Source organism: Lineus longissimus, chromosome 4 (assembly GCF_910592395.1).
Source record: "Lineus longissimus chromosome 4, tnLinLong1.2, whole genome shotgun sequence".
Lineage (NCBI taxonomy): Eukaryota > Metazoa > Nemertea > Pilidiophora > Heteronemertea > Lineidae > Lineus > Lineus longissimus.
Window position 1 is genome coordinate 17,582,419 of NC_088311.1, and position 12,265 is coordinate 17,594,683.

Below are 12,265 nucleotides of genomic sequence, written 5' to 3' on the forward strand. Positions count from 1 at the left end.
TGTATTTTCTTAAAATGTTTATTCACAACACAATACATTTTCTCCAAGTCTGCTTCAAAACATGTATTGGTCATTCATTTGGTATTTCTGATTCTAGCACTGTTGAACATCAGTCAAGTGATCTGTGAAAGTTACAAATAAGGTAGAATGGGGTATTTGTCAACCCGGTTTATATATAGTCGCTGCATTGTTTCAAACATGGGGATATCAATCAATATCATAGGCAGGGGCTACAATCAAACCGGGCTACAATACCCCATCCTACCTTTCATGATCAGGGATGTGAAAGTGCCTACAGCCAAAACTCAAATTTCATCACATGAAAATGCTTGGCTCCTGTCTTGACGGACAAAGACCTCACTTGATAGTCATGTTTATGAGTCCAAACTTGGCTCATGTCTTGATTGATAAAGACCTCACTTGATAGTAATGTTTACGAGTCTAAACTTGGCCCATTTCTTGATGGACAAAGACTTCACTCGATAGTAATGTTTATGAGTCCAAACTGGGCTCATGTCTTGATGGACAAAGACTTCACTCGATAGTAATGTTTATGAGTCCAAACTGGGCTCATGTCTTGACGGACAAAAACTTCACTTGATAGTAATGTTTATGATCTTGATGTCGTCATGAGGTTTGTCCGTCTTTGCATTCGTTCGCGCTGCACCGATATTCTGAACCACATCAAATCCTAACGTCACCCGCCCAAAGATGGTGTGTTTGTTGTCTAACCAGGGCTGAAATTTAAAAGATAAAGCATATAAAACAAGAGATATTGAGAAGAGATATCTGTTTTTCACAGTGTGTACTGTCACTGGTCCAGTATCATTTGCATATGTCTTGCTCACACAAGAGACAGAGATCATATCCGACAAATTCTACCAGACACGGACAATCACGCACTAAACAAAAAACTCCCATGTCAAAACAACACATTGACAGGACAACTCTACAAGGAATATGACTATTTGCACGTCCCCTCATTAGCGCCCGGGCCCAATCGTGCACTAAATCACTAAATGAAGCAATATGTACATCTTCTGATTCTTCCAAAAAGTAACAAGATTATTCTCAGTATGTCGTTAAAATTTTTTACTGCAGCAAATACCACTAAAATAATATTTGATAATTATTGTGCTGGAATCCATGCTTCTTACCGTGGGAGCTAGAGTCAATACTGGATTCCATGCTACTTACCGTGGGAGCTCGAGTTAATACTGGAGTCCATGCTACTTACAGTGGGAGCTAGAGTAAATACTAGAGTCCATGCTACTTACAGTGGGAGCTAGAGTTAATACTGGAGTCCATGCTACTTACAGTGGGAGCTAGAGTAAATACTAGAGTCCATGCTACTTACAGTGGGAGCTAGAGTTAATACTGGAGTCCATGCTACTTACAGTGTGAGCTAGAGTAAATACTAGAGTCCATGCTACTTACAGTGGGAGCTAGAGTTAATACTGGAGTCCATGCTACTTACAGTGGGAGCTAGAGTAAATACTGGAGTCCATGCTACTTACAGTGGGAGCTAGAGTTAATACTGGAGTCCATGCTACTTACTGTGGGAGCTAGAGTTAATACTGGAGTCCATGCTACTTACCGTGGGAGCTAGAGTTAATACTGGAGTCCATGCTACTTACCGTGGGAGCTAGCGTTACAAAGAACTGTGAACCATTGGTGTTAGGACCAGCATTAGCCATGCTCATGGTGTAAGGTCGGTCGTGTTTCAAAATTGGGTGAAATTCATCCTCAAATTCTCCTCCCCAGATACTCTCACCACCGGTACCATTGCCTAGAAAAAGAAACAAATTATTTTTTTCAGGTCAAATTGTGCAACAATTCTGGCCAAATTTCATCATCAGCAATTCTGCCAAGAAGTTGGCAAAAAATAATTGAAAATAACAGACACAACCATTCACTTTATTTTGAAGGCCTTCTAATTGCTTAAATTTTCAACTTCTAGCCAAAATGAGGGTGCCTTTGGTTGACTCTTAACCAGTTCTGAAGACTTACCTTGGGGATCTCCAGTTTGTATCATGAAGCCTTTGATAACCCGATGGAAGATGTGGCCATTGTAATAACCATTTTTACTGTGGACGCAGAAATTTTCAACCGTTTTGGGGGTCCTAGAATGAGAAGAAAAAAACAACGAGATATTACCTGCCAGATTGAGTTTTGACAAATTGTTTGGTCTAACACCAGAAAGACTTTTTCAATGGTAGGACACATCACATTATATTACTCCTGACAGTAAAGGATGCCAAGTATGGCAACAACTGTCAAGATTCCTTGTTTGAAAACACTTTATGACATGTTTCTCAATAAGAAATTCTAATGAAAATGGGCCGGCCATGTGACGACTCTAAAAGAACTCTGGGAAGAAAGGAACAGAATAGAACCTCTACATTGGTAAAGAAGAAACACGGTCTATTGGTTGTATCATATACTCATATTGATGATAACAAGTATTGATTAATCTAATCTATACTTGATGATAAGAATTACTAGAAAAATATGGGTAGCCAGAGAGTACTTACTTACTTAACTGTATATGATGGTTAAAGCCATCAAAAATGCAACTTGGCTAAGAGTTTCTTATTTATCTACCCAATTCAAGATCACGATTATAGTCAATCCACTCGTAGAATTGTGTCCACATTGTTTCGGGCTCTGGAGGGCAAACTACTGGTTCGACCAGTAGTTAGCCAACCAGAACCCTAAAGGACGCGCAAGAAACATTTACGAATGGACTTTTGGTCTCTGCAAAGACAACTTACTCTTTTGGAAAGAGAGAACACTTAATATCACCGAGGCTGGTGTGGATGATGGCGGTACTAGCTGTCCTGGCGAACGACGTGTCCTGTGTCGCTGAAACCATCTCTTCCTTTGACGGTTTCTCGTTGAAGACGTCACGCTCAGCATCAGCACTGGGAAGAAGAGAGAGCAGAAACTGAGCATTGGTAAGAAGAAGCATGGTCTAGTGGCGATACCATATTCCTTAAATCAATTAATCATCAGGGGCCGGTTGCTCATAAGCACAAAAGTCACGTTATCCTTAATGGTTACAATAAGTATCCTTAAAGACGTTATCTCTTTCAGTTAAACCCATTCAAATTTTCACATTAACCTCTAGAATCCCAAAACTTGAAAATCCCAGGATCCCAGGGTGGTCACGTGGTTGCGAAATTGGGTCTGACTTTCACGATGTATAGCGCCCGCATACAACCTCCAAAGTCCGGTACCGAGGCGCCATCTACCCAGGCATGCTCTAACTGACCCTACTGTACATCAAACACGCTAAAACAAGAAATAAACTAGCGTCCCAGCTCAAGGGAATAAAAATATCACTGAGACCGACCTGTCGGTCATTGGGAAAAAATGTTATTTGAAAATGACCGACTGGTCGGTCACCGGGATTCAAGAGGTTAAATCAATTAATCATCTGATAAGGTCAAAGGCTGTTCAACTGTTAGCCTATCGAATTCACTTAAATTATCGGTGTCACAGCCCTATTGGATGAGTCAACTGAAAACTCACCAGCTGAGTAACATTTGAGCGATAAAGAAAATGCTCTGAATGAGACGTAAACAGAGATTCCTTGTACCATTTACTTATGCAGAGTGAGAGAGATACATGACTGGCTTGCGAAGGTCTCTTCCTCCCAGCCAAAGACAGAGTTGCTGCACCAATTGGTGCCAAACCATTTTTGGTAACGTTAGACTCTTCAAACTGTCAACAATTTTATCCGATCTCAGAACTCCACAACTTCACAGGAAGTGGAGAGATCGGACGATAATGACGCCAGGCCTGAAGAAGCCTGTAGACGATTGCAAAAAAAGTAGACATAATTTGATATTTCACAAAACTGCAAGAAAAAATCACAGTGAATATTTCCGGGTTTTGAGTACCGGTAAGTCATTTTTGCGCTCACCTCTTTGTGTCCTCCGGTGTTCTCTTCGTAAATAGATAAAATCGATGTTTCTTGTAGGCCGTACAAATCAAAGTGGGATCATCCTGGACGTTAGCTAATGCCGGATTATCGGACGCTTCCATCTCCACTGTTAAGGCGGCTTTGCTTTTCCTGCCCGAGCCTTGAAATAGGCCTATCTGGAGGAAGCGTGCATTCTCTGGTTTACCAAAGGTTCTGACACAGCGATTTGTGTGGAGGTTGACAACTGAAAGACATGAAAAGTCTTGTTAGAGAAAGTTCGTCTTTTGTCAATTCATTCCTACTAAGCCAGCTGCCTTGGCCGAGTCGCATAAACACCTTGATATTTTCTTACTTGTACAGCATTTCCATTTAAAACAGCATGCACGTCCTGAAGCCTCCGCATATATAGTATAACCTCTCTATTAAGGACACCCACGGAACTGAAAACGGCTGTCCTTAATATAGCGGTGTCCTGATTAGAGAGTTAAAATTGAATGGAAACAACCCATTTGAGACCAAAACTAGTGTCCTTTATGGAGAGGTTGTCCTTAATAGAGAGGTGTCCCCTAAGGGAGGTTCCACTGTAACTTCTCAAATAGACGTCGTGTCAAAGCGCTGGGTATCAATCTCTCACAGCAGGATCGTGCACATGTGACAGCCCATCACCTCTGTTGTGGTTTGACATAATGATCTTAAAAGGGGCTCTTAAGGCAGCTGCTGGGTAGACACGTACGTCCAAACTATTCACGCTTGTACGAGGATTATATTTAGAGCTGATTCTAACATGACCCAGTGCCCTCTATGATATTAGTCACCTGAAGATGGCCAATTTAACCACCATCCTCCTACCTATAGTCCCCCTTAAGCGGTAATCTAAAACACAATTTCTTCCACATGGAGTTGTTTTGAAAATGTTAGTTTATCCCGACTCAAACATCTACACTAAAATAGATTGTGTGCTTGATGTTGTAGGATCTATTTGGAGTATTGCAACACATGTGCAGAGAGATGCCAATATCTACAACAATGAAAAATGAGTAAAGGTGGTTAGCCTGCCTCAAGTCTGTCCTGAGATCAAGAATAAATGTGACCCGTCACAGCAAAACCAGACGCATGTCGCTCTGAGCTTGGCAGGTTGAGACAGACTGTTTGTTCGTTTCTCTACTGTCTGCCTTTTGTGAAATATGAGCACATCAAGTTCTTCCATTATCTCCTGGTGTCATTTAGGCTCATCTTCTGTGCGACACGCGCCTGGTTTTGCTGTGACGGGTCACAAATAGTCTGAATTTATAGTTATGAATTCTTGCTAATATCAATTAAGTGACAGGCAAACCTGAAGCATCAATGAAGTATTTCCTTAGACTATCAATAACCAGGACAGCCTTTGTAACTAAGGAATCTCTTTAAACTTGTGTTGGAAAAAGATTGTATCATGATGATAGAATCCAGAGTTTCTCCAGCAGGACATCATTTATTCGATACGCACCTTTAATACCCAGCATCGTTCCATACATTAGGAAGTACCCACTTTCGTCAAACACTGAAAATGGGAAACAAAAATTTTACATCCATTTCTGAGTTTGAGCAGCAAATATTTTACAATAACTGGTTTATATCTCCAATTTCTGTCATCTACTACTTATCCATACCTAAGAGAACTACTTATTCCAATGACAATGTTAGTTTGAATATACAGTGGAAACTCCCTTAGCGGACACCTCTCTATTAAGGACAACCTCTCTATAAAGGACACTAGTTTTGGTCTCAAATGGGTTGTTTCCATTCAATTTTACCTCTCTAATCAGGATATCTCTTTATTAAGGACAGCCATTTTCAGTCCCGTGGGTGTCCTTAATAGAGAGGTTCTACTGTATAAATGTTTTCTCTTTAAATGTCAAAGAAGTTGACCCCATTAAGGGTTTGCTGTCTTACCTAAGTTGCACAAAGGAAATGAGTCTGATCTTTCTAGATCTTTTTCAATTGCGTTCCGCCGACCGAATTCCATGTTTGGCAGTTGTTGTTTCATCTGAAAAAAGGTAAAAGGTATAGTATTTCAGATTTGCCGACCAGCAAGAATAAAGACGTAGAAAGCCAGCGACAAAATTAGGGAGGTTGATGTGAAATTCCACTGCAGGCACTGTAAAATAACCAGTTAAGTTTCGGTTAGAACAAAAAACTTGGGATTTAGCTTGCTCAGGGAGCAGTCACACCCTTAATGACTTGGAACTCGCAAACCAGCAGTTTGTTGGGAAGTTTGTGTCTACAGAATACCAACAAGGTTTCCCCTATGATTGGTTTTGAGGGTCGAATCTCGATACTTTACCTGTTGTAGTTCTGTGAAGTGCTGTAACGATTCGTCCATGACTTTGGTCAGCTTCCCCGTCAGAAACTTGAATATTCTTATCTACAATGAGAAAGACAATCGGACCTAAACCTTTTGATTCCCTCGTCACTGCAGCGGTGATAGGAAACTTATGCAATTCAAAATTACTGCTAGGGTGTCAACTGTCACCATTAAACGCAAAGTAGCAGCACCTGTTTTATCATGCTACATGATTAGCCTGGCTACATGATAAAACATGCAGACATCACTTCACATAATCATTTGATTTGTTGGATTTGGACTGACTTTTCAATGTTTTTTTAGGATCAAGGGGTGGTCTGGCCTCAGGCAAGGCCATGTCATGCTGAGGGAGGTGCTGGCCCAAATAGACAATCATACATGGGACTTAGATCATGGCAAGATTTTTGAGGATCAGGGTGATGATGGATAAGTGATAGTGATCAACAGGCCTACAGCAGTGATGAATACGTCATTGAGTATGAAGGTGATAGGCCTAACATTCCCAATCTCTGGGGTCTCAGAGGGGGGGGGCTGATTGGGGGAGGGGATCAATGATGGTAATATGGATGTTCATGACCCACAAACTGGGAACAACGATGGAAACAAAAGGTCTGCCCCTAAGGGCACCGAATAAGGAAAATGATTTTCACAGGATTGATGGAAGTATTTCAAATACATTTTTTAATCGTCCAAACCTGATACATTTTCAGAATCAAATAAGTGCTGAAAATGATCAAAACAAACCAAAAGGAAGCCAGGCATTTCTGAACATAAGTTTTTGAGACCGTAATAAGCACTGCAACTAAATGTCAACCAGTAGATCTACAATTTTGCAAATCAAAATCAACAAAAGTTCAAATACGTACTTTTCTGTCCGTTGAAATCACTGCCATTTGTTTACCATTTGGAGAGAAGGCAATATCAATCACCTGGCATTTACACTGGAATAAAAGAACGGGAATAAATGGCTGTCAGTGGCACAGTGGTAATACAAGCGCCCTTCACATCTGAGGTCCCGGGTTCGATTCCTGGTCGTTCTGTCACACTCATGTAATAGACAGGACGACTCTCTTCGACAGCGTAGGTTTCCGCCGGGGTCTCCGGTTTCCTCCTACTTACATTACAATCCCCATATATCATCCCAATATTGTCTAAAGAGCTTACAATGTCCTTTTTGATGTTCAGCTCCAAACTCAATATGTGACCCGTCACAGCAAAACCAGGCGCATGTCGCTCTGAGCTTGGCAGCTTGAGACGGACTGTTTGATCAATTCTCTATTGTCTGCCTTTTGTGAAATATGAGCACATCAATTTCTTCCATTATCTCCTGGTATCACTTTGGCTCATCTTCTGTGCGACATGCGCCTGGGTTTGCTGTGACGGGTCACATATTTCTTATTTTTTTAAATGGAATAATATGAAACCGACTACTGTTAACCAGGTAATATTCACAAAGCCAAAAGTTCACATATGTGTTCTTTTTCACTTTGCGGTCGACTAAGTTTTGTATTTATTGCCTAAAGTTAATAATGGTTAATGAATAAGACTTAAAATTTCAGTAAGTTCGCTTGCAAAATTGAAAAAAATTAAATGACTACGATCACAGAAAACGTTTCAAAAATGAAATCAGAACAAAATTAGACTCACCTTTGCAAATTCATAGAGATCCGAGTCGGTCTTATATTCCCATAGAATGTTCTTTGGGAACTTGTAATCATATTTCGGTCCGGTCCAATACTCGACCATACCTGACTGGTCAACTGAGACACATACTTCGAAGACAGGATTGTACTGAAATAAGCAAGCAGAGCAAGTCATAACACCGACAGAATGGGCACGTTTTTCAAATGTGGTAACCATCAAAATTTGGCCAACACCAAGACGGAAGAAATGTAGCATTTTACAATCACACTGAATAGAATGTCTGATCTATTGATCTGAGGGGGATGATGCTTTGCTCTTGTAAGAATGAAATGTACAATTAAAAGTTTAAAAGTCTTTGGCAATATGCCTATCTTTGTTCGTATAGCCTGAAGGCCATTTCGGCTAGTATTTACTGGGGGAAATTCGGTGCATATGGAAGTGAAAACTATGGTGTCTAAAACTTCGTTTTTTTGTGCCTTTGCTTTTAACACCTACCCTAATCACTGTGACAGGTTTTGAGTGAATCTTTTCCAGAACCTGGAGGGGCTCTGACGTTCCCTTGCCATCGTAAACACAGATCTTTGACGAGTCTTTTTCAGCTCTGAAATATGATGAATCAATTTAGGAATATAGCACAACTATTTGGCACATGAACCAAAAAAATTTTAAAAGGCATTTGGATTGTTCTTTTACCAAACTCTTCAATATGTATTGGGTGCCAGGTCTGGAGGTGGAGTCAATTTATACTGCAGGTTGTACCACTTAAGACCACTGTTAAAAAGTAGAGCTTATTACTCTTACACTGTAACAGCAGTACAGCCCGTAACACTTATACTGTAACACTAACAGCAGTACTTACAGCTTGTAACACTTACACTGTTGAAGAGCAGCGCTAGTGCAAGTAACACTGTAACAGCAGTGCTTACAGCTAATACAGTACACTGTTAAAGAGTAGAGCTAGTGATACTTACACTGTTAAGGGCAGAGCTAGTGCAACTAACACTGTAACAGCAGTGCTTACAGCTTGTAACACTTACAGTACACTGTTAAAGAGTAGAGCTTGTTACACTTACACTGTAATAGCAGTACAGCCTGTCAGTGTAACACTTATACTGTAACAGCAGTACTTATAGCTTGTAACACTTACACTAAGAGCAGAGCAAGTGCAACTTACACTGTAACAGCAGTACTTACAGCTTGTAACACTTACACTGTTAAAGAGCAGACCTAGTGCAACTAACACTGTAAAAGCAGTGCTTACAGCTTGTAACACTTACAGTACATTGTTAAAGAGTAGAGCTAGTAATACTTCTACTGTAACAGCAGTACTTACAGCTTGTAACACTTACACTGTTGAAGAGCAGAGCTAGTGCAACTAACACTGTAACAGCAGTGCTTACAGCTTGTAACACTTACAGTACACTGTTAAAGAGTAGAGCTAGTAATACTTACACTGTCACAGCAGTACTTACAGCTTGTAACACTTACACTGTCAAAGAGCAGAGCTTATGCAACTAACACTGTAACAGCAGTGCTTACAGCTTGTAACACTTACAGTACACTGTTAAAGAGTAGAGCTAGTAATACTTACACTGTAACAGCAGTACTAGCCTGTGACACTGTTAAAGAGCACAGTTTGTGACACATACACTGTAACAGCTATACCAACAGCATGTTACACTTACACCAGAGTTTGTAACACTTACACTGCGACAGCTGTACCAACAGCATGTTACACTTACACCAGAGTTTGTAACACTTACACTGCAACAGCAGGGGTAGCATCTCCAGCGGCAAAGATCCAGTAGCAGCAAGACGGGACAAAGCCAAGCTTGATCATGTTGATCATGTCTGAAGGCAATTGAAAGAAAACAAGGTGAAGAGGATTCTCAACAGAATAATTTGTGTTTAAAATGAGTAGAAAGACTACGAATCTTCTGGCGTTTACAATCAATCTGGAGAGAATTAAATCGTATCCAGTAAACCCGTGTGCTACTGCTGACCCCCCAGAGTGGTACACAACTCCAAAGCATGACACTTGCAGTTTTTTTTTATCATATCTTGCTTAATATTGTCCGTTTGACTCAACCAAAACGACGTGCAAGATATTTAATTCTACACAAAGAAAACGCCTTTAAGCGCACCTTCTACATGATTGTGTCAAGAGATTGGGAATAAGGTTGCAGGTTGCAGTAATGAACATTTGCTTTATCAAGTTGTTGTTACCAAGTCATAAAAGACTTTCCCAGTGACGTTGGAACAAGATTATTGTAAAGTGGTGCTCACTTACCAAAGTTGACAATATCATATACTTTCAGTGTTTTATCCTCCGACACCGTACAATAGTATTCACCGTTGGGACTTGCACGCGCATCCCGAATTGAACCTAGAATTTAAAATCAAGTTTTGGAAGAGGTTACTTTACATTTCAATGTTTTGAGTACCAAACGATTACAATATAGCATATCAAATGGCTGATTTACAGATTGTCAACTTTCAATGTTTTGAGTACTAAATTACAGAATTCCTCTCCCTGGGAAGTTGTATTATTCCTAACCTACAACAAGTTTAGGGTAAATCAGCCTTAATTTACAGAATGGAGAGCTCTCAAAAGTACTGTAGCAGGTCAATAATACACCTACTTTTTAAGCATGTTTACCTTTTTAATGTCCCCATGACCTAAATTTATTACTTCAAAGTTAGGTTGAAGTAAATAGTTGGCCATGACCAAATGGAATTTTATTTGAAATGCACTGGGACCAATGTAAAAATATATAAGGCTTGCCCAAATTTTTGCTCAAAGTGGTTATACCTAAATGTGATCGGAAGTGTTTGACAAACTCGATGCCCTCCTCTTCACATTTCTTCCAGAACTTGACATGGCCGTCATGACTGGCCGTGATGATGAAAGCCGTCCTGAAAATAGATGTAATTGTCCAAATGTTTGTTGTCTTCAGCTTTTTTTGACCAGTAACTACTTACAAGCAAGCGAAAGACACCATCAAGCCATAGAAACATCAGTAGCTTGTGTGGACTCTACCTTTGCCTGAATGCAGAGTCAATAAACCCAATTGGCACCTAACCCTAGTGCGATGTGGCATATAGAACCGTTCATTCGTCATAGTCAGCTGCGCTATTGCCCGAGCCGTGAAGGGCTCATCCCACTGGAGCTTATCCGGACCAAGAGTATTTCTCCCCCTGCGGGCCTGGATAGGATGCTAGTCTATCGCAGGCGAACCTGGTACCTATTTACTCCTGGGTGGAGAGAAGCAAGTAGGGTTAAATGCCTTACTCAAGGACACAACGATGAAACAGCGTCGAACCTATGACCTCCTTGTTATAAGCCTGGCGCTCTAACCACTCGACCACTGATCCCCCTAGAAGAGGAATACTCCCAGGAGAAAAACACCTCCAAGTGCACAGCAAAGTTGCAAATGAAGGAAATCTTCATACTTAGTGACTGCCAAGTGGGTAATGACATCTCGATGCATGTAACTTTTCTCATAAGCTTCCGAACTGGGAAGGTTGTCCAGGTAGACTTGTTCATACTGTAAGACTGAAACAGAGAATAATCAAGATAAAGATTATGGGTTGACCATAGATGCCTACAACTCAAACCTAAAGCATTTAGAACACTTTATAAAAATGAAGTACTAGTAAATGCCAACTTCAAGGGTGGGAGTCAGTTCTTTGTTTTCCAGAGAAAAGGCCCCTAGTCCTACCCTGGCCTTGTGCGAATTGCAATATGCGGACCAGGTCCAGGCAGGACCTGTGACGTCTGGCCTTGATAGCAGTGCATGATGGGATGGAAGAATAGATGGCCTGGAATATTCGAGAAGGTGACTGTTTTCGCTCGAGTACAGGATTAAACTGATAACGCAAGATCTGAAGATGGCAACCATCACGTCTCTGAGTTAGGGGTATGGCGAAATAGGGTTTAAAAAAAAGTTTTCTCGGTTTGATCAACGTTTATTGACCGATATCAAACACGATCCCCCAATATTTTTCTTCCATACCCTTCCTTTTCTTTGGTTTTGCAGCCTCGGCTGGGAGAGGACCTATCCATTCATCATCATCGCCAGCTCCAGGAGATGTTTCTTCGTCAAGAGGACGTTTTTCTGATTTTGTGCTTTCCGCCATGTTCACTCCAGCGGCTGTGTTGTTGGAAATCAGAGGGAACAAATTATAAAACACTCGTTTTCCCACTTACAACTATATTGTTATTCAAAACAAAATGGTAAGATACTTTATATCGAATTCTGCGAAAAAAAGTTGTCGATAAAAATGGTCGTATATGCATTATTTTAAGAAATTGATTTAATATTATGTCAGGTGCGAATTGTTTCTCT

The 12,265-nt window shown here is 40.6% G+C and overlaps 1 protein-coding gene across 1 annotated transcript; it reads right to left on the reverse strand.

Moving 5' to 3' along the window:
• LOC135486318 (peptidylprolyl isomerase domain and WD repeat-containing protein 1-like) lies at positions 1-12,060 on the reverse strand. The gene is made up of 16 exons (XM_064769023.1): positions 11,933-12,060; positions 11,370-11,472; positions 10,729-10,832; positions 10,207-10,302; positions 9,680-9,767; positions 8,412-8,517; positions 7,920-8,063; positions 7,139-7,213; positions 6,252-6,332; positions 5,861-5,954; positions 5,415-5,468; positions 3,929-4,172; positions 2,775-2,924; positions 2,011-2,123; positions 1,638-1,789; positions 1-737 (listed from the first exon to the last, which is right to left on the reverse strand). Exons 1-16 carry the CDS (start codon positions 12,054-12,056, stop codon positions 594-596), a joined length of 1,872 nt encoding a protein of 623 aa, XP_064625093.1. The 5' UTR covers positions 12,057-12,060; the 3' UTR covers positions 1-593.
• Positions 12,061-12,265: the final 205 nt, after the last annotated feature.

Bases quoted from the DNA above. Each gene is read 5' to 3' on its own strand.
- LOC135486318 (XM_064769023.1), bottom strand. From the start codon at position 12,056: ATGGCGGAAAGCACAAAATCAGAAAAACGTCCTCTTGACGAAGAAACA. The intron at 11,473-11,932 runs GTATGGAAGAAA...TCTCTGTTTCAG, and splicing joins AAAACCAAAGAAAAGGAAGG to TCTTACAGTATGAACAAGTC. The intron at 9,768-10,206 runs GTAAGTGAGCAC...AATTGCCTTCAG, and splicing joins ATATGATATTGTCAACTTTG to ACATGATCAACATGATCAAG.